The sequence below is a fragment of the Pan paniscus genome, chromosome 3, assembly GCF_029289425.2.
Source record: "Pan paniscus chromosome 3, NHGRI_mPanPan1-v2.0_pri, whole genome shotgun sequence".
In the NCBI taxonomy this organism is placed as follows: Eukaryota; Metazoa; Chordata; class Mammalia; order Primates; family Hominidae; genus Pan; species Pan paniscus.
In genome coordinates this window covers 1,645,687-1,670,907 of record NC_073252.2, presented here as the reverse complement: position 1 = coordinate 1,670,907, position 25,221 = coordinate 1,645,687, and the positions used below count along the sequence as shown (strand labels likewise).

General features: G+C 56.0%; 1 protein-coding gene across 4 annotated transcripts in view; it reads right to left on the bottom strand.

Moving 5' to 3' along the window:
* MAEA (macrophage erythroblast attacher, E3 ubiquitin ligase) overlaps positions 1 to 25,221 on the bottom strand; it is a 52,961-nt gene that overhangs the window by 3,060 nt on the left and 24,680 nt on the right. For 2 of the 4 annotated variants that reach the window (XM_034958163.3, XM_034958164.3), the window contains exons 3-7: positions 23,445 to 23,648; positions 15,799 to 15,921; positions 9,980 to 10,056; positions 4,550 to 4,658; positions 367 to 500 (exon numbers count right to left, since the gene is read on the bottom strand). In XM_034958163.3, coding sequence (XP_034814054.1) covers positions 367 to 500; positions 4,550 to 4,658; positions 9,980 to 10,056; positions 15,799 to 15,921; positions 23,445 to 23,648 — 647 coding nt within the window. The remainder of the gene's footprint in view (positions 1 to 366; positions 501 to 4,549; positions 4,659 to 9,979; positions 10,057 to 15,798; positions 15,922 to 23,444; positions 23,649 to 25,221) is intronic. The other 2 variants (XM_034958165.3, XM_063603664.1) reach the window with 2 other exon arrangements.

Below are 25,221 nucleotides of genomic sequence, written 5' to 3'. Positions count from 1 at the left end.
AGGCAGGGCAGAGTCAGTCACAGGCAAGGTTCTTGGTAATCACACGGGAAAACTATTCTGAATGGTAATCTCCCGGCTGCCAGAACACATCAAAATCGGGCTTTTAGATCAATGCCCATGGCGGCCTCTGAGATGATGAGAGAGGAAGCGCACCACTTCCCAGAGTGAAGGCTGCACGACGCATCCGAGGCCCCTCAACACGGCCCCACCCCGACCATCCAGACACCACGCAAGTGCAGCACACGGGAGCTCGGGGCTGTCTGTGGTGGGAGGACAAGAGTGGCAAGGTGCAGGGTCAGCGTGTTAAAATATGACCAAAGACGCCAACCCCAGGCCAAACCGCACTGCGCACGGGAGGTAGGATACGGTGTCTTGATGGCTGAGAGGCCGGCCTGCAGGGTGAGGGTGAACACAGAGTTGTTTCCCAGCTGGTGTAGTCGGTAGTTGTCGTACCGGAACTGCTGGATCAGCATCCGCCACCGTGCAGGGTCCAGAAGGTCCTGGAAGACAGAGAGCAGAGGGTCCTGGGGATGCTCCCAGGGAAGCTCCTGGGACAGCTTAAAAACGTGGACCATGGTGAAGCAGGTGTCATCGGCCCACAGCCATCCCCCAGTGACCCACACACTTTGCACTAAGGGTCAGCACAAAGCATAACTCCCTCAAGTGTTGACTGATACACACAGTGGGATGAGTGCTGACTTAACTCTGATTTCAACATGCTGCGGGATGAGTGCTGACTTAACTCTGATTTCAACATGCTATAGGGCCCGTGCTGACTTAACTCTCTGATTTCAACATGCTGCAGGATGAGTGCTGACTTAACTCCCTGATTTCAACATGCTGCAGGATGAGTGCTGACTTAACTCCCTGATTTCAACACACTGTGAGGCCAGTATGGACTTAACTCTCTGATTTCAACATGCTGTGGGACAAGTGCTGACTTAAGTCTGATTTCAACACACTGTAGATGAGTACTGACTTAACTCTGATTTTAACATGCTGTGGGGTGAGTGCTGACTTAACTGATTTCAACACGCTGTGGGGTGAGTGCTGACTTAACTCTCTGATTTCAACATGCTGCGGGATGAGTGCTGACTTAACTCTGATTTCAACACGCTACAGGGTCAGTGCTGACTTAACTCTCTGATTTCAACACACTGCAAGGCCAGTATGGACTTAACTCTCTGATTTCAACATGCTGCGGGATGAGTGCTGACTTAACTCTGATTTCAACACACTACAGGGTCAGTGCTGACTTAACTCTCTGATTTCAACACACTGCGAGGCCAGTATGGACTTAACTCTCTGATTTCAACATGCTGCGGGACAAGTGCTGACTTAACTCTGATTTCAACACACTGTGGGATGAGTGCTGACTTAACTCCGATTTCAACATGCTGTGGGGTGAGTGCTGACTTAACTCTGATTTCAACACACTGTCGGAGGAGTGCTGACTTCTCTGATTTCAAAATACTGTAGGGCCAGTTCTGACTTAAGTCTCTGATTTCAACACGCTGTGAGGCCAGTGCTGACTTAACGCTCTGATTTCAACACCTGCAGGACAAGGGCTGACTTAACTCTGATTTCAACACTCTGCGGGATGAGTGCTGGAACTCTCTGATTTCAACATGCTGCAAGGCCAGTGCTGATCTAACTCCCTGATTTCAACATGCTGCGGGATGAGTGCTGACTTAACTCTGATTTCAACACACTGTGGGACAAGTGCTGACTTAACTCTCTGATTTCAACATGCTGCGGGATGAGTGCTGACTTAACTCTGATTTCAACACACTGTGGGACAAGTGCTGACTTAACTCCCTGATTTCAACATGCTGCGGGATGAGTGCTGACTTAACTCTGATTTCAACACACTGTGGGACAAGTGCTGACTTAACTCTCTGATTTCAGCATGCTGCGGGATGAGTGCTGACTTAACTCTGATTTCAACACTGTGGGACAAGTGCTGACTTAACTCTCTAATTTCAACATGCTGCGGGATGAGTGCTGACTTAACTCTGATTTCAACACACTGCAGGGCAGGTGCTGACTTAACTCTGTGATTTCAACACGCCGTGGGGCTGGTGCTAACTCTGTGGTTTCAACACGCCATGGGGCCAGTGCTGACTTAACTCTGTGATTTCAACACACTGTGGGGCCAGTGCTGACTTAACTCTGATTTCAACATGCCACAGGGCTGGTGCTGACTTAACTCTGCTACACTCACTTGTGAATCAACTTGAATGATCTGGAATGTGTGCATCCTGTGCACTGTGACAAAAAATAGATTCACACAGCTGGAAGGACAGCTCAGTGCAGAGTGCACCTCAGAGCATTAGGTGTAAAAACTCTTACTTCAGAGAAATCATGTCTGAAATGGAAAACAACCGGTCCATGTTAGGTTAAAGCATCACAGAACAGAAAATTAAACCTGATGAATGTCTGTCCCTAAATAACCTCAGGTTTAGACTTAAGAGAGAGAGCATGTGTGAGCACAGGAGAGAAAAACCTTCACATCAACCCAGAAAGGCCGCTCAGTCTCTAGCTTGGGGGGAGACGGCCACACCTGGAGGGAGGGGAGGTGGTCATCAGGGGACGTCACCCATCAGTCTCTGTAAGCTTCTCAGTCTCAGTTTAGGGTAAACACCACACTTAACTCCAACATTTTTAAAGGCTGTTTTAAATCTCATTTTTGTCTAAAAATCAAAGTCTACAAGGGAGGAAGCCCACAGTCCAGAAGGTCCTCACTGAGAAGGAACAGCTCCTGGCATCCTCAATCCCCAGGACTGGTTGCCTCTGGGCCTCTGGTGGCTTCTGCCATTCTCTGAACAAAATGCTTCCTTCTGTTTCTTGCCTGACCCATGGCAACGGGGCCCATTTTCCTGCCACGAGACACGGTTTTGCCCCCTGAATCTGGCAACAGATGAGCCTTGGGGCTGGCACTGCCTGCCTCCCTCTTTACCACACTGCAGGGCTGCGTCCGGTGAGAGGTGCATGCTCCACCCGGCCTAGGCCCGAAGTCTCAGCCCCCTGTATGGGTCAGCCTTTCCTGCATTTCTAACAAAATCCTCTCCAGAGCAAGTGAGAGAAACAAGGTGCCAACTCACAGTCCGGGAAGCTCAGACCCCACCCCTGAAGATCCTCGTGACCTAATGATGATTTATTATGAGATGCCCCAAACGCCTGAGATCCAGGAGAATTCAGGCTGAGAAAGCTTCCAGCAGCTTTCAGAAGGCAGCGGGTCTGGGACTGCCCAGGGCTTTGCAGTCCCTACAGGGTGGCAGGTGGGGGCTGCCGGGAAACACCCCCGCCTCTGACAGAGACTGGCGCCAGGCTCAGAGAACAAACTGTCAACTCCAGGAGGTTTTATCTGCTTCCCCCTTTTCCAGGAACTGAAACTGTTCCCAGTGTGACGAGCACAGGGGTGGGCACGGGGGTGGGTACAGGGGTGAGCACATGGTGGGCACAGGGGTGAGCACACGGTGGGCACGGGGGTGGATGCAGGGGTGAGCACATGGTGGGCATGGGGTGGGCATGGGGTGAGCACACGGTAGGCATGGGATGGGTGCAGGAGTGAGCACACGGGCATGGGGGTGGGTGCAGGGGTGGGCACATGGGCACTGGAGTGGGCATGGGGGTGAGCACAGGTGGGCATGGGGGTGGGCATGGGGGTGGGTGCAGAGGTGAGCACGGGCATGGGGGTGGGCAGGGGGGTGAGCACACGGTGGGCATGGGGTGGGTGCAGGGGTGGGCACGGGTGCAGAGTGGAGCCACTCACCCAGGAGCAGCCAGCTGCTGGGTTGGGGCCAGGTCTGAGCACAGGGTGCCTGGTTAGTGATGGCAGAACCCCCAACCCTACCCCAGTGACGGCAGAGAGTCGGAGGCTCCAATATTTACAGATAAAATACAAAGCGTCAGCAAGAGAAAGAACCACGGAAGACGGTGCAGCCTAACTCCTGACTCAGGGGCTGCAGAGAAAGGAGAACCAGGGAAACAGGCAAGGAAGCTGGGCCCCGGCTGAACGCTCCAGGCTGAAAGGCTTCCTGAACCTTTCTCAATTGCTTTTTTTTTTTTTTGGAGACAAGGTCCTGCTCTGTCACCCCAGCTGGAGTGCAGTGGCACAATCTTGGCTCACTGCAGCCTCAACCTTATGGGCTCAAGTGATCCTCCCACCTCAGCCTCCTGGGTAGCTGGACTATAGGCAGGTGCTAGTATGCCCAGCTAATTTTCAAAAAAATTTTTTTTGTAGAGGTGGGGTCTCACTATGTTCCCCAGGCTGTTCTCAAACCCCTGGGCTCAAGCAGTCCTCCCACCTCAGCCTCCCAAAGTGCTGGGATTCCAGGGGTGAGCCACCACACACAGCCCTGATTCAAATTTCTTATGAGCAAAATGGGAGTCAAACAAGAAAAGCTTGTCTTGGCAGGCTGGACAGGCTGTGTGGCTGGGATGGGGCCCTCACGTCCCGCCCCACGTGTGGAAGCAGCTACAGACCAGAGACACACCCTGGATCCCCACCCCAGCATGACACCGACCCCAGGGACGCACGCCCTACCTTGTACGGGGAGATGTGCGTGTCGGGCGGGAAGGCCAGCATGCCCATGGCCTGGCGCACCTCGTCCAGCTGGCTCCCTTCTGCTTGGCTGAAGTGCTTTCTTGCATGTCTAAAAAACAACATTTTGGCACATTTAAGTTTGCGTTTTAATTTTAACTTTTAGAGACAGGGTTTCACTCTGTCACCCAGGCTGCAGTGCAGTGGCACAGTCACAGCTCACTGTAGCCTCGAACTCCCAGGCTCAGGCGATCTTCCCGAGAAGCTGAGACTGCAGATGTGCAGCACCACACCTAGCTAATGTAAAAAACATCTTGTTAGAGACAGATTCTCGCTGTGTTGCCCAGGCTGGTCTCCAACTCCTGGGCTCAAGCCATCTTCCTGCCCCGGCCTCCCAAAGTGCTGGGATTATAGGCATGAGCCGCTGCACCCGGCCTGCATTTTTAAGTTGAAAAATCTGAGCTAACAGCTTTTATGTCAGAGTCTAGGTACAAAGTAATCGCCTCACTCCAAGCCGACCTGCTGGGTGGGGCTGGGATGGCGGGAGGTGCGGCTCACCAGAGGCTGGAGGAGCAGCTACCAGACACTCCTTCCTCCAGGGGACAGGGCACCCAAGCCACACACACAACCCACGGAAAACACCAGAACTGCAAATGGCACCTGCCCCCGAGGCCTCTCCAAAGCGATTCTGGTTTACAAGGAACCCAAACCCTGAGGATTCCCACTCTCCCCGGATGCTCGCCCCCACGGACCCCGTGGCCCCAGCGGACCAAGAACGTGTAGTCTTCTCAACTGCAGTCCTTGCTGTTTGGCAGTGACGCCCAGCACAACCTTCCGAAGAACAGCCTCCCTCAGCCCACAGGCTGGACTCCCTGCAGATCCGGCCCAGCCCTCTCAGCCCTGAGCGTGCCACACACCACATGCAGCCACGATCTTTCCTGAGCCAACTCTGCGGGATGCACACAGGCCTACTCCAGGCCAGAACCCCACTCTAGTCCAAGGCTGGGCAACCAAGAAACCAAAGCAGAACATAACAGATCCCTTTCAAGCTGACCAGCGGGCACCTGCTCACCCCCAGGGCCCCCATTCTCATGCCCCCCACACACACAGGGTCACTGTCCCTCTGGCTGTCCTGAGGGCCTGCACCCCCATGTCCTGACCCTCACACGGGCCCCTGTGCACCCCATGTTCTCAGCCCTCAGGGCCCCTCGGCCAAAGCGACCCCAATGCACAGAACCAGGGGCCTCAAGTCCCATGTGTGAGTCAGCCCTGTGCTGTCCAGAACAAGGCATGTACCAAGGAACACAGGGCTGAGGAGGTGCCAGGCGCTCACGGTGGCCTTGGAGAAGATGCAGTGTCTGGCAGAGACTGGAGTTAGTGTAGGAGGTGGCCCAGCAGCCCCTTGATGGACAGCACAGGGACCACGTGGTGGAAGCACCACCAGGAGAGCCCGGGGCAGCAGGGAGTGGGGGGCGTCCAGGCTTGGGACCCAGCCTGGGGAGTCCACACGGCTGACGCCCCAGGGCCTGTGCAGGGCCTGGGAGTCGGGGGTGAATCCACACGGCCGACCCCGCAGGGTGCGTGTGCAGGGGCTGGGGACGGCCATCCGAGATTCCAGTGCCCATGCATCCCCCTCCTGGAGCGCGTGGCTGGGCGTGGGTCTGAGTCCAGAAGGAGCCCCACCCAACCCCCTCATTCCATCTCTGGAGACAAGTCACCCTTCGTCACACGCCAAGACGTGCACAGAACACGGCCAACGGGCATCTCACCTCCTCCCAGAGCTGCTGAAGAGAGGAAATTTAATCTCTGTGGTTGACATCTACAAGATCTCATTTGCATGACCTGGTTTACGTGTCTTATCTCACCATCAATCAAACCCCAGACAGACATCATCCGCCTAACAAGCTGCCTCACCTCGCACCCCAGGTCCCTGATCCACAAATCCTGACCCCAAGACAGAAACAGAAAACCTAACAGTGGCAGCTGACTCTTTTCAGATCGTTTGATGCCAGCATTCAGCCCCAACACACAGAGAACTGCAGCCGAGATGTGGGGCCCTCAGAGCAGGTCTGGGGAGAACAGCACGGTATGCATCCACAGGACACAGGGGAAACAAAACCGTGACTTTTCTTTAACAAACTAAATGCAGCTAACATAAGAAACACAAAAACATCCATTTTTCTTTAAAAATATAAACACACGGGCCAGGCACGGTGGCTCACGCCTGTAATCCCAGCACTTTGGAAGGCCAAGGTGGGCGGATCACAAGGTCAGGAGTTCAAGACCAGCCTGGCCAACATGGTGAAACCCCATCTCTACTAAAAATACAAAAATTAGCCGGGCGTGGTGGTGGGCGCCTGTAATCCCAGCTACTCAGAGGCTGAGGCAGGACAATCACTTGAACCCGGGAGGCGGAGGTTGCGGTGAGCTGAGATTGTGCCAGGCAACAGAGCAAAACTCAACCTCAAAACACACACACACACACACACACGGAGAGAGAGAGAGAGAGAGAGAGAACACCCAGAAGACAAAATTCCTAAACGGTGCCTGGCCAGGCTGAGGTGTGGGTGTGCGACAGACTGCACGGAGCTGCTCACACAAAGCCCATGAAGTACAGGCCAGGTTCCAGCTGCCTGGGGTCAGGGATTCACTTACTCATTTACTAAAAATTAAAGGCATTAAAAGTTAATCACTAGCAGCTCATACTTTTGCATTTCGCAAAAACCCACAAATGCCCCAGGCAGGGCGGAGCTGCAGCCACCCCAGCCAACGAGGCCCCCTGCCCGGCCCAGCACGCTGGCTCCACAGACAGCAGGACTCACCTCGCCTGCCCCAGTGGACCCAGAGGCTAGGCTGCTGGCCTCAAGCCCTGTAGATGGTGCCCGACGCTCCAGCGCCATGTGGACCGTGAGTTCAGAGGTGCACGGGAAGCTCCTGCGGGCTGGGACCCTGGCAGCAGGTGAGAGGGCCCTGCCTGGAGCCCTCAGGAGACACGTGGCCAGGCTTCTCCGCCTTCCCTCTTGTCCAGCCTCAGCGATACACACCACCCTCTGGGCTCCCAGCCAGACACCCGCACTCCCTCACCCCACAAACGTCCTGCCGATGCCCCATCTGCCACCCCAGCCCAGCTCCCATGTGCCTTGTGGGTGGCTCCAGGGCCACGCTGAGCTGAGGCCGGACTTCCCTGACCAGGCCCTGGCATCTGGAGAACCACTCCCAAGACGGCCCCAGCAGAGGATGTAGCTCACACTGCGCCTGCCCCCGAGACACTGGGGTGTTGTTTGCCATGCCTGCCCGGCTGGCTGATGAGACTTCGAGGCAGCACGTGTCTGCTTGGGGGAGGAAGGACACGCACTTCCTGGGACCTGCCTGCTCCCCTGCAACAGACGAGGCCGCAGAGGGCACAGCTCTGAGCTCGGCTCAGACATTATGAGGTGGAGGCCCCGCGAGTCTCTAGGGCAGATTCTACCCAGAGCAGGGGGAACAAGGCAAAGAGATCCTACACGGAGTGGGGGTAACACAGGCAAATAGACCCTACGCGGAGCGGGGGTAACACAGGCAAATAGACCCTACGCGGAGCGGGGGTAACACAGGCAAACAGACCCTACGCAGAGCGGGGGTAACACAGGCAAATAGACCCTACCCAGAGCGGGGGGAACACAGGCAAAGAGACCCTACGCGGAGCGGGGGTAACACAGGCAAAGAGACCCTACGCGGAGCGGGGGTAACACAGGCAAAGAGACCCTACGCGGAGCGGGGGTAACACAGGCAAAGAGACCCTACGCGGAGCGGGGGTAACACAGGCAAAGAGACCCTACGCGGAGTAGGGGTAACACAGGTAAACAGACCCTACGCGGAGTGGGGGTAACACAGGCAAACAGACCCTACACGGAGCCGGGGTAACACAGGCAAATAGACCCTATGCGGAGTGGGGGTAACAGGTCAACAGACCCTATGCGGAACCAGCTGCCACCTAGATGAAGACACCTGTGACGGAGGGACTCCGGGATGGACACGTTTTGTTTTCAGACTCCAGGGCTGACAGTTGCCGGGGCCCTCAAGGAGACGGAGGCTGACTCCGGATGGAAGCAGACTGCCGCCGGACAGAGGCCAGCGACACAGGCACCGAGGCCACACTGAGGCCAGAGCAGAGCGGGAGCCCCTCCTCTTGACAGGGGGCCCCTGGCCGTGTCCCCGCAACGCTCACACGCCACTCTCCACTGGCCTGGGTCCCGAGATCCCCGCTTTAGCCCTCTCAGGCACAGAAGGGACCTCGTTGCAGGCCTGGCTCCCTCGTGTGTGAAGACGAGGCCTGACCTGCCACCATGCGCCCATGTTGGCATCAGGAGCCGGAGCAGGACCCCGGGCCTCTCCAGGGTCCACGCAAGGGCAGGGACTTGCCGTGGTTCTGCCGTGCATCTTGGGGACCACCCTCAGCACCTCATCGCGAGACGCCCACTTCTCCAAATGGGCCCTCTGTGGAACACTCGGCCACCTGGCCCACTGCAGGTGGATATGGAGTCGCGGACGGGTTTCTGTGGGCATGGACAGGCGCCCCCTCCTGGCAAACACACCTGCTGGGCACTCGCCCGGGAGCTGAGGGCCAGCCAGGCCCACACACCCCACACAGCAACTCAAGCGTCACCGCAAGGCTTGGCCGCTCAGGAACCTCCATGAAAGTGAGTGAGACGACCTAGCACTCAAGGAGCAGCCCTGCCCCGAGACGGGGTGAGCACGAACTGGCCGACACTGCCCAGGCCAGGGCCCACTGCTGCCTGACGATGCCCACTCTGGGGAGCCAGCGGGAAGCCAGCGGACAGCCTCTCTTACTTTGCAGACGCCGTGCACCCCAACTGGGCTGAGCCACAGTGACAGCCAGCATCCCCTTCTCAGGCCTGACCACCAGGGCGCCGCTGGCCTCAGCTCACTGCACGCCGCCCTTGGGTCGGAGACAGGTCGGAGAACCCAGAAGTGCCCTCATCACACGCTGTCAACACTCCCCGATGACCGTGAGGGACATTCCCAAGCTCAGGACGCTTGGAGCTACCTGAGGACCACACGTCAGAGACACTCCCAGCTACTAAGGCTGGCGGCACTTTCCAACGTGGAAAGGGGGTGCCGGGAGCCTGATCCACGTGTTTTACGTGGACGGTCGGGACCTCAAAGCTGGTTCCCCTGGCAGCCACGGGGGTCTGGATGCCCACCTGGGGCCACACCTTGGTGGGGGCCCTGCCAGGCTCCAGGCCTCACTCCCCAAGTCCCATTCAGGAAGAGTGGGAGAAGCAGCCACCTGAGCGGGCAGGAGTCAGACTCAAGACCCAGGGGATGACCCAGGGGACGTCCCAGGACCCAGACCACGACAGGGAGGGCTGGCAGGGGCCGCAGCCGAACATCCTGCCCTCCCTCGAGGAGACGCACGTCCGCAATGCCTACCTCACAGCGTCCAGTCTCTTATTCTGCCGGATGAGTTCAATGAACTCCTGGATTCTGAGGCTGAACTCCAGGCAGCTCTGAGGGCAAAGACAAGACGAGGGCTTAGACAGCACATCCCACAGAGCCCAGGTGCCCGGGTGCCGCACCCGCATGTCCACCAGCAGACCCCACAACCAAAGCTCTGAACCCCTCTCTCACAGGCACGGGGAAGGCAGGGCTGAGGCTGAAGTTGCCACTTTAACCTGCAGCAGACTTTCCAGGGAACACTGGGTTCTGAATGTGAGTCCCGCCCCTGCTCCTGCAGCTGCGGTGGGGCGTGCAGCCGCCCAGCATTTCAACCCGAAGGCCGGGACGCTCAGGGCGCTTCCAGGAGCACAGCTGGGAGGGCAGAGCAGCAGGTGCAGCTGCTGGAGCAAAGGCACCAACCCCTCTGCAAGGACAAAGCAGCTTCCTGGGTCCCGCCCTGAGGCCACTGCTTCCTCTACACTCCCACCGGGCCTCTGGACCCAACTATCCCGAATGTAGACTGGGTGCTGGCTTGAACCCGGGGCTGTTCTGGGAGAACGTGGGCAAGTCCTGTCCCGAGGCGCTGATGCCCCGGGCGGGGAGGAGACAGGGACCACATGTGGGGCTGCTGGCTGGTGCCTCACAGAACAATGAGGCAGAGAAGCAAGCTTGGAGCAGGCAGGACCCAGGTCGGTAGGGCGGGGAGGAGACAGGGACCACATGTGGGGTTGCTGGCTGGTGCCTCACAGGGGCATGAGGCAGAGAAGCAAGCTTGGAGCAGGCAGGACCCAGGTCGGTAGGGCGGGGAGGAGACAGGGACCACATGTGGGGTTGCTGGCTGGTGCCTCACAGGGGCATGAGGCAGAGAAGCAAGCTTGGAGCAGGCAGGACCCAGGTCGGTAGGGCGGGGAGCGCCTGCACCGAGGTTATGGACGGGGGACCGCACAGACACCTGGCGAGAACATGGCGGGCAGAAGCCAGGGCCGGTGCCGAGGCCCCAGGCGGGTGGCACATGGAACGGAGGCCTGGCCCAGGGGACACTGAGGTCCTAGGTGGCTGTGAGGCCAAGTGGCGGCTCGCGTGAAGGGAGGGCGCTTCCAGGATGTGTAGAAGACGGAGAGAGGCCGAGTTGGGGCTGCTGGCTGAAGGCACTATGCCTGAGGCGGGGGCCGGCGGGGAAGCTCCTGAAGGACCAAGTCCCACACGTGTCTGCCTATGAGCCTCTCACGTGCACCCAAGGGAAGCCCAACCCTCACTCTGAAATCTCAGCAACCTCAGTCCAACGTGGGCCGAGACTTGTGGCTGGGGTGGGGGCAACGGCAACATTGACCGCAGTCATCCAAGATGAGACGCGGATTCTACGGAAGTGACATGTCCGTCTAAACCGTAAGATCTTCCGTGTGGTTTCAGGACATTCTCAGGGCTTCACCCCGGAAACAGGATATAGGCGTGGGCACCACGGAGCGAGTCTTGGGCTGGGGCCACGTGTCACTCTGGGTTCACATGGCCTGGCTCTCAGGACGGCATGAACAGAAACTCCACGTGGCAGATGAATCCATCCCGGACCACTGCATTTAAGTTGAAGCTCATCACTTCCACTTCCCAGAGCTTTTCCCACTGAGCTTTCTGAGGTGCCACCTGTGCTCCAGCCCACTCCACCTGCCAGCCTTGCTGCCCCGACGCACAGAGCACCCACAGCAGTGGCTCCGCATGGGTGTGGGGAGGACTGGGCTGCCCAGACCCCCCGGGGGCCACCTGCCTTCCAGGGGCTCAGAGGGGCTCAGGTCCCTGCCCTGCTGCCTCTGCCCTGTACCCTCAGCCCCTCATCACCCTGTGTCCCTAGACAGACGGGTCAACAGGCTGGACGCAGAACTCACAGGCTTGCTCCAAGCTGGGGCAAGAGGACTGTCTCTGACCCCAGCAGTGGCACAGGCTCTGGGTGGGGAGTGCCAGGCTTGGTACAAATCAGCCGAGAGGCACAAAGTCATCCCAGGGTCCCAAGTCCCCACCCCACTAATCAGCAGGCAGACTTCGGTCAGCACTCCGCTCCCTTCAGAGCCAGCCTGGCAGGAGAGGAAGGGAAGGGCCAGCGGGAAGAGACAGAGGCTCCCCACCAGGGCCCCACCTGCCTCCCAGGGGCTGCCTGATGGCTGCCGTGTCTAGAGCAGGCGAGTGCCGGGGCTCTGTCTAAAGGCAGGACGCAGCTGCCGAGGGGGTGCTCTAGAAGAGCAGGACTCTGGGCCCACTCTAGGTTACCGCTTCACACAACAGACACCTCAAACCTGCTTTTCAATAACACCTTTTGCTCTAATAGGTTACTTTCAATTGGTCCACTAATATGTAAGTGTGTCTATGTCGTGAAACTTAGGTATTCAGACCCAAATCTAAAACACCGAGTCTACACTGTCCCATATGGCGTGGAGCGCCAACAAGGCTGTGCCCGCCCTGCGACAGGCGCCCACACTGATGGCTCCGTGTGGCTTTCGCACAGACGTGCAGCAAACAACTCACTGCTTCAGGGGCCTTCAGGGCCACTCACCCACCCATGCCTGTGAAATCCATCTCTCAGCCAGGTCAAACTTGGGTCTCAAGTTTCTTTTCCCATCTAGGTTCTCACAGCTGGTCCCAGGGACCCGTTAGAGCACAGTCTGGCTCCTCCTTGCCTCCCCACACACCCCCTGGCATGCGTGCACATGTGAGCAGACTGCACAGACAGCCGTGTACCCCAACTGGCTCGGCCGCATCTCGTACCGGGCATGTTTTCGTGTCATTTGGAGTCTTCAGGGCGCATTTCTGGACAGCATCTAAATATGGATTCAGGCCCCGTCCAGTCTCGACTTCATCCAACACCAGGCACACTCATCCAATCTCAACTCATCCAACACCAGGCACGCTCATCCAATCTCAACTCATCCAACACCAGGCACGCTCATCCAATCTCAACTCATCCAACACCAGGCACGCTCATCCAATCTCAACTCATCCAACACCAGGCACGCTCATCCAATCTCAACTCATCCAACACCAGGCACGCTCATCCACCAGGCATCCAATCTCAAATCATCCAACACCAATCTCAACTCATCCAACACCAGACACACTCATCCAATCTCAACTCATCCAACACCAGGCACGCTCATCCAATCTCAACTCATCCAACACCAGGCACGCTCATCCAATCTCAACTCATCCAACACCAGGCACGCTCATCCAATCTCAACTCATCCAACACCAGGCACGCTCATCCAATCTCAACTCATCCAACACCAGGCACGCTCATCCAATCTCAACTCATCCAACACCAGGCACGCTCATCCAATCTCAACTCATCCAACACCAGGCACGCTCATCCAATCTCAACTCATCCAACACCAGGCACGCTCATCCACCAGGCATCCAATCTCAAATCATCCAACACCAATCTCAACTCATCCAACACCAGACACACTCATCCAATCTCAACTCATCCAACACCAGGCACGCTCATCCAATCTCAACTCATCCAACACCAGGCACGCTCATCCAATCTCAACTCATCCAACACCAGGCACGCTCATCCAATCTCAACTCATCCAACACCAGGCACGCTCATCCACCAGGCATCCAATCTCAAATCATCCAACACCAATCTCAACTTTATCCAACACCAGACACACTCATCCACCAGGCATCCAATCTCAACTCATCCAACACCAGACACACTCATCCACCAGGCATCCAATCTCAACTCATCCAACACCAGGCACGCTCATCCAATCTCAACTCATCCAACACCAGGCACGCTCATCCAATCTCAACTCATCCAACACCAGGCACGCTCATCCAACCTCAACTCATCCAACACCAGGCACGCTCATCCAATCTCAACTCATCCAACACCAGGCACGCTCATCCAATCTCAACTCATCCAACACCAGGCACGCTCATCCACCAGGCATCCAATCTCAAATCATCCAACACCAATCTCAACTTTATCCAACACCAGACACACTCATCCACCAGGCATCCAATCTCAACTCCATCCAACACCAGACACACTCATCCACCAGGCATCCAATCTCAACTTCATCCAACACCAAGCACGCTCACCCAATCTCAACTCATCCAACACCAGGCACGCTCATCCAATCTCAACTCATCCAACACCAGGCACGCTCATCCAATCTCAACTCATCCAACACCAGGCACGCTCATCCACCAGGCATCCAATCTCAAATCATCCAACACCAATCTCAACTTTATCCAACACCAGACACACTCATCCACCAGACATCCAATCTCAACTCCATCCAACACCAGACACACTCATCCACCAGGCATCCAATCTCAACTTCATCCAACACCAAGCACGCTCACCCAATCTCAACTCATCCAACACCAGGCACGCTCATCCACCAGGCATCCAATCTCAACTTCATCCAACACCAGGCACACTCGTCCCCCAGGCATGCATTCAGGGCCCTGAGTCCTGGCCCTGCCTGTCCCCACAGCAGCTTCAGACAGGTCGTGTGCTCATGGCAAGCCCCCAACACCCTCCAGCAACACTGTCTGGCAGGTAATTAGGGCTTGCAGGAATATCCTGGCAGCACCAAGAATCTATCTTCCCTCTGACATCCACAGGAAACAGCCCTGGCGGAGTTCCCACTGTGAGGTGTGTGCCGGCTCTCTGGGAGGGAGTGTGGGGCTGGCACTGTGTGGTGGGGCCGCAGGTTACATACCAATTCTGGCTTTCCTTTTAGGGTTTCCATACCAAGGTCCAAACTTTCTTTAGGGGAGCCATTAGCCGCTCTACTTTTTCGTCCCGTCTTTGCTTCGTGCTTGTTTTGGCGGCCCTGAGTGGCAGTGTGTCACTCCTGGCTGGTAACTGCGTGCACCCTGCCAAACTCAGCCAGGGTGAGGTTAAAGCAGCGCTCAGTTTAGAAAACAGAAAAGTTTTGCTAATGGAGGCAGAAGTGTTAACATAAGTTAAAACATTTCTGCAAGCCCCGAGGGTGACAATGCCTTTTAATAAGCAGGTTTAAATTTTGTCCTTTAGGAGTCCATTTCTTAAGCTTCTTTTGGTCTCTAGAAAAGTCGGTACTCGGCCGGGCACAGTGGCTCACGCCTGTAATCCCAGCACTTTGGGAGGTTGAGGCAGGTGGATCACAAGGTCAGGAGATCAAGACCATCCTGGCCAACGTGGTGAAATCCCATGTCTACTAAAAATACAAAAATTAGCTGGGCATGGTGGCGCATGCCTATAATCCCAGCTGCTCAGGAGGCCAAGGCAAGAGAATCGCTTGAACACCGGAGGCAAGTGAGCCAAGATCGTGCCACTGCACTCCACCCTGGCGACAAAGCGAGACTCTGTCTCAAAAAAAAAAAAAGAAAAGAAAAAGTGGGTATTAACAATATCACAGCCCAGAGCTCTGCAGCCTCGCAGATGGAGAATGACTTCCCAACCAGCTTTTCTGTGTCTATGACTGAGTGCAGGGAGCCCACGGAGTACCCCCATGGAGCAGGACTGACCTGTCTCCAGGCTCTAAGCCCAGCAGCCCCAACATGCTGTGTGCACATGGTCAGCCTCCTGTAACCCACCCCTTCTGAGCCTCATGCCAGCTGTACACAAACTGTAATGCCAAATGAGGTGCACTTTTCCAGATTTTAGCCTAAAAGTGTAACACAGCCACCAAAAAAACTCCCAAACCCAACCCCCACCTTACAAACCAAAACCAAACTACTGTGAACCACCAGGCAAGGGGGTGCTGGCTCCAGGGCAGGTGGCGCAGCCTCGGCCCCGACCCACTCCCACCCCAACCTGGGAGTCCATGCACCTTCATCTTCCGGAGCCGGGACTTGTTGTCATGGCACCAGGCCAGGCAGGTGGCCGTCTCACGCCTCTCCAGGGACTCCTCCACCTCTTTGGCCGTCAGGAACATCTCAATATTCACTAGGTCCTTAGAGGAAGGAAGCAGCACCTGATCAGAATGTGCTGGCTCAAGGCCCCCATGCCACCCTCCCACACCCCAGCCTCCATGAGGCAGGCCCAGCACCAGCCACCACTCCAGATGCATCTCCAGTCCACACTGTGGGTCTGCACTCGTGGACTACTCAGGGCCGCTCTGAGATCCTAGGAACAGAACAGCCCCCAAGGACCAAAAGGTCGGACGCTCACAGAGACAGCAGCCATAGCCGGGCAAGGGAGCCAGGCTGGCCCCACCTGTCCATGGAGAGGAGCTGCTGAGACACACATGCAGGAAGGGCCAGGCCACATGCCAGGCGGCCCTGTCTCCACTCCCCACAGCCCCCCAGCACATCTACAGGCCCTCCCTGGGCAGCCCCCTCATTTCAAAATCAACAGTAAGCAAATAATAACATGCTAAATAATACATAAACACATTATGGCTAATATCGCGGTACTTACAACCAATGATTTATATGAAAGCAAAGAAAACAAAAAAAAAAAAACAAAAAAAACAGAGTAACCCAGGCTTAGCATCAAGTCTCCGCTAGTGGCCGGGCACAGGGGGTGGGTGCTCAGTGCCTAGCAGTGGAACCCATGGTCTCTGGCAGGGGCAGGACAGCAGCTGGTACGGGACTCCACCAGGCACGGCAAGGCTTGGGGCAAGCGCTCAGGTGGTCCTCAGCAGCAATGACTCCCGACCTTCCCCAGTGGGACCAAGGACGGCACCTCCACCTGCACATAGCTCAGGACCCAACGGCCCAGGATGAGGCCACAGTTCACCACTTGGGTCCCACAGCCCCACGTCTGGACCACCGGCCTCACAGATGCGCTGTTTTCTTTGATGATTTCTCTTTTCTGAAACCCCTCATAACATTGTTTTCTTGCACCTTTTCTTTCATGACTTCTTGTTTCTGATACCCCTTCATAGCGTTTTCTTGCATGTTTGCTTTAATGATTTCTCTTTTCTGAAACCCCTCATAGTGTTGTTTTCTTGCATCTTTTCTTTAACGGTTTCTCGTTTCTGAAACCCCTTCATAGCGTTTTCTTGCATGTTTGCTTTGATGATATCTTTTTTAAAGCCCCTTCATAGCGTTTTCTTGCACGTTTGCTTTGATGATTTCTTTTCCGAAGCCCCTTCATAGCGTTTTCTTGCACGTTTGCTTTGATGATTTCTTTTCTGAAGCCCCTTCATAGCGTTTTCTTGCACATTTGCTTCGATGATTTCTTTTCTGAAGCATGTTGATGATTCTTTTCTGAAGCCCCTTCAAAGCGTTTTCTTGCATGTGTGCTTTTGTTTGTTTTTTTGAGACGGAGTCTCGCTCTGCCACCCAGGCTGGAGTGCAGTGGCGCAATCTCTACTCACTGCAAGCTCCGCCTCCTGGGTTCACACCATTCTCCTGCCTTGGCCTCCCGGGTAGCTGGGACTACAGGCGCCCGCCACCATGCCCGGCTAAATTTTTGTATTTTTAGTAGAGACGGTTTCACCGTGTTAGCCAGGATGGTCTCGATCTCCTGAACTCGTGATCTGCCCACCTCGGCCTCCCAGAGTGCTGGGATTACAGGCATGAGCCACTGTGCCCGGCCTCTTGCATGTTTGCTTTGATGATTTCTTTTCTGAAGCCCCTTCATAGCGTTTTCTTGCATGTTCGCTTTGATGATTTCTTTTCTGAAGCCCCTTCATAGTGTCTTCTTGCATGTTCATGTTGATGATTTCTTTTCTGAAACCCCTTCATAGTGTCTTCTTGCACGTTTGCTTTGATGATTTCTTTTCTGATGCCCCTCCATAGCGTTTTCTTGCACGTTTGCTTTGATTTCTTTTCTGAAGCCCCTTCATAGCGTTTTCTTGCACGTTTGCTTTGATGATTTCTTTTCTGAAGCCCCTTCATAGCGTTTTCTTGCATGTCTGCTTTGATGATTTCTTTTCTGAAGCCCCTTCATAGCGTTTTCTTGCATGTTTGCTTTGATGATTTCTTTTCTGAAGCCCCTTCATAGCGTTTTCTTGCATATTTGCTTTGATAATTTCTTTCTAAAGCCCCTTCATAGCGTTTTCCTGCATGTTGATGATTCTTTTCTGAAGCCCCTTCAAAGCGTTTTCTTGCATGTTTGCTTTGATGATTTCTTTTCTGAAGCCCCTTCATAGCATTTTCTTGCACGTTTGCTTTGATTTTTCTGAAGCCCCTTCATAGCATTTTCTTGCGTGTTTGCTTTGATGATTTCTTGTCTGAAGCCCCTTCATAGTGTTTTCTTGCATGTTTACTTTGATGATTCTTTTCTGAAGCCCCTTCATAGTGTTTTCTTGCATGTTTGTTCTGATGATTTCTGAAGCCCCTTCATAGTGTTTTCTTGCATGTTTGCTTTGATGATTCTTTTCTGAAGCCCCTTCATAGTGTTTTCTTGCATGTTTGCTTTGATGATTTCTTTTCTGAAGCCCCTTCATAGCGTTTCCTTGCATGTTTGCTTTGATGATTCTTTTCTGAAGCCCCTTCATAGCGTTTTCTTGAATGTTTGCTTTGATGATTCTTTTCTGAAGCCCCTTCATAGCGTTTCCTTGCATGTTTGCTTTGATGATTTCTTTTCTGGAGCCCCTTCATAGCGTTTTCTTGCATGTTTGCTTTGATGATTCTTTTCTGAAGCCCCTTCATAGCGTTTTCTTGAATGTTTGCTTTGATGATTCTTTTCTGAAGCCCCTTCATAGCGTTTTCTTGCATGTTTGCTTTGATGATTCTTTTCTGGAGCCCCTTCATAGTGTTTTCTTGCATGTTTGCTTTGATGATTTCTTTTCTGAAGCCCCTTCAGGGCAGGCGAATGTTGGGTCTTCCACAAAGTCTTGCTTTGTTTTGCAACTTGAAAAACCATTTTTTTTTTTTTTGAGACAGGGTCTTGCTCTCTTGTCCAGACTGGATGGAATGCAGTGGTGAGATCATGGCTCACTGTTGCCTCAAATTCCTGGGCTCAAGTGATCATCCCACCTCAGCCTCCTGAGTAGCTGGGACTATAGGCGCACACCACCATGCCCAGTTAATTTTTTATTTTTATACAAATAGGGTCTTGCCACATTGCCCAGGCTGGTCTTGAACTCCTGGGCTCAAGTGATGCTCCCACCCTGGTCTCCCAAAGGCCTTGTTTTGTAGTTTTGCTCTAAATTTCAGGAAGTGGCTCCTGGTCTATATCCTGCCTCATGTCCCGTCCACACAGCCTCGGGGTCTGAACCCAGCTGGATCTCTCTTACTGAGGGTTTCTCCAACATCCGGGTCTCCGGTTGTGAGAGTCACATGAAAGATGTGAGGCCAGCTGGCAGCAGGCTCGTACGTCAACTGAAACTGGAAACCATCTAAGTGAACTGGTTTTCTGTCTCACACGAAATGCTCATGCTGACTTTTGTTTGTTTTGAGACAGGGTGTTGTCCTGTTGCCCAGGCTGGAGTGCAGTGGTGCAATCTTGGCTCACTGCAGCCTCCACCTCCTGGGCTCAAGTGATCCTCCCACTGCAGCCTCCAGAGTAGCTGGGACCCCAGGCACCCACCAACACTCCCAGCTAATTTGAAAAAAATTTTGTAGAGAAGGGTTCTCACTTTGCTGCCCAGGCTGGTCTCAAACTCCTGGGCTCAACGGATCCGCTCGCCTCAGCCTCCCAGAGTGCTAGGATTACGGGTTGAGAGCCCTGCGTCCAGCCTAAGGCAGCACAGGCAGGTGCACAGCACCAGCCACACTGAGGACTCTGTTCTGCCCCTCCTGGGCAGCCTTCCCTCGGCAGCAGGCTTCCTGTCCTGTTCCTGGGTGGCCTTCCCTCGGCAGCAGCTTCCTGTCCTGTATCGTCTGGGACCTTGCTCCAATCCAGAGCATGAGGTTATTTTCCTAAGTTTGTCACATCTCCAATTTTGGTGCACAGGAATTTTGGTGCACAGGTAGGAAACTGGGGTCCCACGTGGGAATTCCATGGCGCCCCCTACAGGAAGTCCAGGTCTGACCAGCGCAGCCAGGGTTTACATTTCCACAACCTGGCAGCTCCCCCTCGGCCACAGCAGCACCTTCCCCAGGGCTTCCTAGTGCCGTGGTCACCTGTGGTCAAAAGCGATTCCTCAGCTCAACGCCCTCCGGAGCATCTCAGCAGAAAGAACCCCTCCCCCCCAACCCAGTCCTCATGGGCTCCACACGCCCGCCTTCTTCCACACAGCAGCTCCAGGCCCTCTTTCGGACAGACACGCTCAGGGCACCCTAACACCTTGAGTCTAGCCTGTCTCACCCTGCTGAGGCCTACTCCAACTGGCCTTAGAATCATCAGCCCTCCCATATCCACCCTGCTCTACGCACTTCTGTGGAACGCGTGGCCTGTGCCCACCACAGGACCCCCTTCTTTCACTTCACGTCTCTCTCCCCCAACACAGCGCACATTCCCTGGGGCCAGGGGCACCCACAGCTCATGCTTCAGCAGCCACTGCCAGGTTGCTTGGCCACACCCCGTGTGTCCCAAGGACAGTGTGCTGGGCGTTTAGGAGAGGATGGCTAGGTCATCTGTGAACACACGGGGGGCCGCCCCAGGCAGCCAGGACATGTGGGCAGCATGGAGCGAGGGCCTGTGCATTGGGGGAAGCCAGGCACACGGGGCCAGGGAGGCGGGTGGGTGGGAAAGGCATGTGGGACAGGGCACCGGAGCGGACATGTGCTGGCCCCACTGTCCGTCACATGAGCCTGGGCAGGTGCAGGTGAGAATGCCCTTCCCTGACACCCAGGTGGAGGAAAAATGGCACCAGATGGGGGTCACAGCAGCCCAGTGGGCAGCGCGGCAGAGGCATCACAGATGACCCCGTCCAGCGACGAGAATGTTGGGTGCACACTGGAGTGGCTGCGAGTCATGACCTGGAGGCTTCGGAAACTCAACAAGACTGCAGGGCACCCAGGGGCACCAGCCCCGGTCACCCAGAGGATCAGTGCACTTTGCCATCTGGCAGATCAACTCATGGCACAGCTGTGACACGTCACACTCACGCTTGTGAACCGAGATGCCATACCCCAGCGGTGCCGAGAGCAACAGCGCTGTGCAGGTCTGGGCAGGTGAGGGCCTCCAGGACACGAGGACTCACTCGCTCACCCTGCCCACTGGGCAGCTGCTCACCACTCCCCTCCTGGAGGGCAGGACAGACACCACACACACACACGAGCAGGGAGGCTGTGCAGCAGTGGGGAGAAGGCATGGGTGGGAGGGTGCCGCTCCACCCAGGTTAGCATCTGAGAGAAGGTGAACGAGGTGCGGGACAAATGCCGAGGACAAGAGCCAGCAAGAGGGTGGGGCCGAGTGGGTCTGCGGGTGAGTCCGGAGTGTGGGGCCTGCAGATGAGTCCGGAGTGTGGGGCCTGCGGGTGAGTCCGGAGTGTGGGGCCTGCAGATGAGTCCAGAGTGTGGGGCCTGCAGATGAGTCCAGAGTGTGGGGCCTGCAGATGAGCCCGGAGTGTGGGGCCTGCAGATGAGTCCAGAGTGTGGGGCCTGCAGATGAGCCCGGAGTTGGGGCCTGCAGATGAGCCCGGAGTGTGGGGCCTGCAGATGAGCCCGGAGTGTGGGGCCTGCAGATGAGTCCAGAGTGTGGGGCCTGCGGGTGAGTCTGGAGTGTGGGGGCTGGGGTGGGCCTGCAGGTGAGTCTGGAGTGTGGGGGCTGGGGTGGGCCTGCGGGTGAGTCTGGAGTGTGGGGGCTGGGGTGGGCCTGCAGGTGAGTCTGGAGTGTGGGACCGGGTGGGCCTGCGGGTGAGTCTAGAGTGTGGGGGCTGGGGTGGGCCTGCAGGTGAGTCTGGAGTGTGGGGGCTGGGGTGGGCCTGCGGGTGAGTATGGAGTGTGGGGGCTGGAGTGGGCCTGCGGGTGAGTCTAGAGTGTGGGGGCTGGAGTGGGCCTGCAGGTGAGTGTCGAGTGTGGGGGCTGGGGTGGGCCTGCGGGTGAGTGTGGAGTGTGGGGGCCGGGGTGGGCCTGGGGGTGAGTCTGGAGTGTGGGACCGAGTGGGCCTGCAGGTGAATGTGGAGTGTGGGGGCCAGGGTGGGCCTGGGGGTGAGTCTAGAGTGTGGGGCCGGGGTGGGCCTGCAGGTGAGTCTGGAGTGTGGGGCCGGGTGGGCCTGGGGGTGTCTGGAGTGCCGCAAGGCTGGGGAGCTGGGCAGGAGCGTGACAGGAGTGTGGGGGAGGCTGCAAGCCAGCAGGGCGTGCAGATGGCTGCATGGGGGCGTGAGTGTGGCCCCATGGGCACCCGAGGCCTTGGACTGCACAATGTGAGGCCGCCTCCAAGGCTGGGAAGGGAGCCTTGTGCTGGGGTTGAATGCAGCCAGGGCTGAGGCCCATGATGCCCCAGGTGGGAGCCACACACATGTGGGTGGGATTTAAGCCGTGGAAAAAGAGAAGACCCCTGGTTAGACAGAAGCAGGGAGGAGGTGGGCTGAGGAGCCGTGGCAGGGAGCAGCATGGGAGGGAGGCCTGTGGGGCCAGGCGCATGGCTGGGCATGGGGAGGCTGGGCCCGGGACAGGGCCATGGGGCACAATCCTCTCGCACAAGTCCTGCCTGAGAGGTTCTCAAGTGTTGTCATCTCAGTCAAATGGAACACGGACGCCACCTTAACCCGAGTCAGGTGAGGCTGTGCTCCCACAGCGGGATCTGGACAGGGGCAAGGGCGACGGGCCCAAGTCCTGGTCTGGGAGGCTCCAACTGCCATGGGCCCCCACGGCAGTGGACAACTGCCCAATGGCAGAGAGGCCGCCCCAGCTAACCTGGCCCAAAGGTGCCAGAGGGCAGCACCGCCCAGCGTCTGCTCAGCTGTACCCACGGAGGGCAAGGGTGCCACGTGTTTCTACAGGGTGCCACAGAAAACACGGAAAACGCACCCCGCCTGAGATAAAGGCAAAGCTCTCACGAGGCAGCAATGGAGCATGTGTCAGCGCAAAACCTGGGGTGCAGGTATCGGGCGGGAAAATCCTAAGCAGGATGTGTGCAGACACCACAGGGAAATGAGAAGAACCTGGAGAGCCGCTTAGACACTGACTTCCTGCCTTCAGAAGGCTAAGTCCCAGGTGCGTTTCCACAAAGGGTCAGGGCCTCTCAGCTGGGGAGGAGGCCCTCACCACAGCGCGGACACACACATGGGGTGGGGGAGAAACACGCACACGGGGGGGGGGCACACACACGGGAAGGGGACACACACACACAGGGGTGGGGACATGCACACGGGGCGGGGGAGAAACACGCACACGGGGGGGACACACACACGGGAAGGGGACACACGCACACGGGTAGGGACACGCACACGGGGGGAGGGGGACACGCACACGGGGAGGGGGACACGCACACGGGGAGGGGGACACACACACACACTGGAGGGGGGACACATGCACACGGGGGTGGGGGGAGGGGGACACACGCACATGGGGGTGGGGGGAGGGGGACACAAGCATGTAGGGACACAGGCATGCTGGGGGACATGCCACAGGGCGGCTGGCCATAGGCCTGGGGCCAGCTGGGGCGCTGTGCCTGCGTCTGGCGGGCACCCACCTCGATGCCGCTCTGGCGCGCCAGCTTGACGGCCGTGTTGTAGTAGCCGCAACGCAGCAGGTGCTCCACCATCATGCGATCCATGCGCTTCCTCTTCCACACGCTGGCTGCCGCGGGCTGGTCGCTGCTGTGCTCTTTGAGGTGCTCGATCCGGCGCTTGCACAGCTTGGCGCTCTCGTCCTCGGCCTGGATGGATTCCACCGCCTGAGCCACACACACAACAGAGGCCCGTTCAGGACAGGGATGCCCCGCAGCCCTGCACCAAGGGAGGCCAGGCCGCCCCAATCCACAACACTCACAAGGAGAAAAGCGGGGATTATGGGACAGAAAGAAAACCGTGCTCTACCGAGTCCGCTAGGCAGGTGTGCCTGGCCCAAGAGCTGCAGACGGAGGCAGTGAAAATCCACCACCCTGGATCTGCAGCTTCTCTCTGCTATTTCTGGCTTTATATTAATATACCCTGAAGCCATGTTGCCAGATGCATACAATTTCAAATTTCCTATGCCTTTCTGGTTAAACTGTTTATCATTATAAGGTGACTTTAAAAAAATCTTTTGCAATACTTTTTTTCTTAAAGTCAATTTTGTTAAAAATGAATCGGGCTAGATAGAAACGTTCCAGGCCTGTGCTGCCCAACACAGCTGCCACCAGCCCACGTGGCTGCCACACACTTAAGGGCAGTGGTGCAAGTGAGGAACTGAATTCTTCGTTAAAATTTGACAGCACGCACGGCGACTGACTACTGGACAGATCCAGGATCCGGGCTGGCTTCTTTCAGCACATTCTACCAATTTTGGCTTCCAACTGCTGTGCAGAAATCAGCTGTCCGGCTGTCTGTTGCCCCTTTGGAAGTGATCTTTTGCCCTCAGGAGCTTTTCAAATATTTCTTTGTCTCTGTTTTCTTCAGTTCCACCACGGGAAAATCCCATGTCGGTTTATTTTCACTTACTCTGTGTCGGATTCTGACCTGGTGGTACTCATCAGTTCTGAAACCTTGGTCACTCTCCCCGCACCATCTCTGTCCCCACCCACTGGTGGGCTCTGGTGAAACACGCCACAGGTTTCTGCTCTATTCCATGCTTTACTCTCGCAGCCACTTTGATTTTTCAGTCTCTGTGCTCCATTCTCAATCACCCTCCAGTTTACTAATTCTGTCTTTAGCTTTGTCTGTTAACTGTTAAACTGTTATAGGCAAATGTTGAGTTTTTCATTTTTGGTTATTATATTTCCCATTTCTTGAAATTTTAATTCCTTTTAAATTCTGAATTTTTTTTTTTTTTTTTTTTTTGGAGACAGAGTCTCTGTGCAGGCTGAAGTGCAGTGGTGCGATCTCAGCTCACTGCAACCTCCAGCTCCTGGGTTCAAGTGATTCTCCTGCCTCAGCCTCCCGAGTAGCTGGGACCACAGGCGTACACCATGCCCGGCTAATTTTTTTGTATTTTTAATAGAGACGGGGTTTCGCCATGTTGGCCAGGCTGGTCTTGAATTCCTGACCTCAGGTGATCCGCCTGCCTTGGCCTCCCAAAGTGCTGGGATTGCAGGCGTGAGCCACTGTGCCTGCCCAATCACTTTTTTAAGACAGTGTCTCACTCTGTTGCCCAGTCTGGAGTACAGTGACACAATCTCTGCTCACTACAACCTCGACCTCGTGAGCTCAAGCGATTCTCCTGCCTCAGCCTCCCAATTAGCTGAGACTACAGGTGTGTGCCACCACGCCTGGCTATTTTTTGTAGAGATGGGGTTTTGCCATGTTGCCCAGGCTGATCTCAAACTCCTG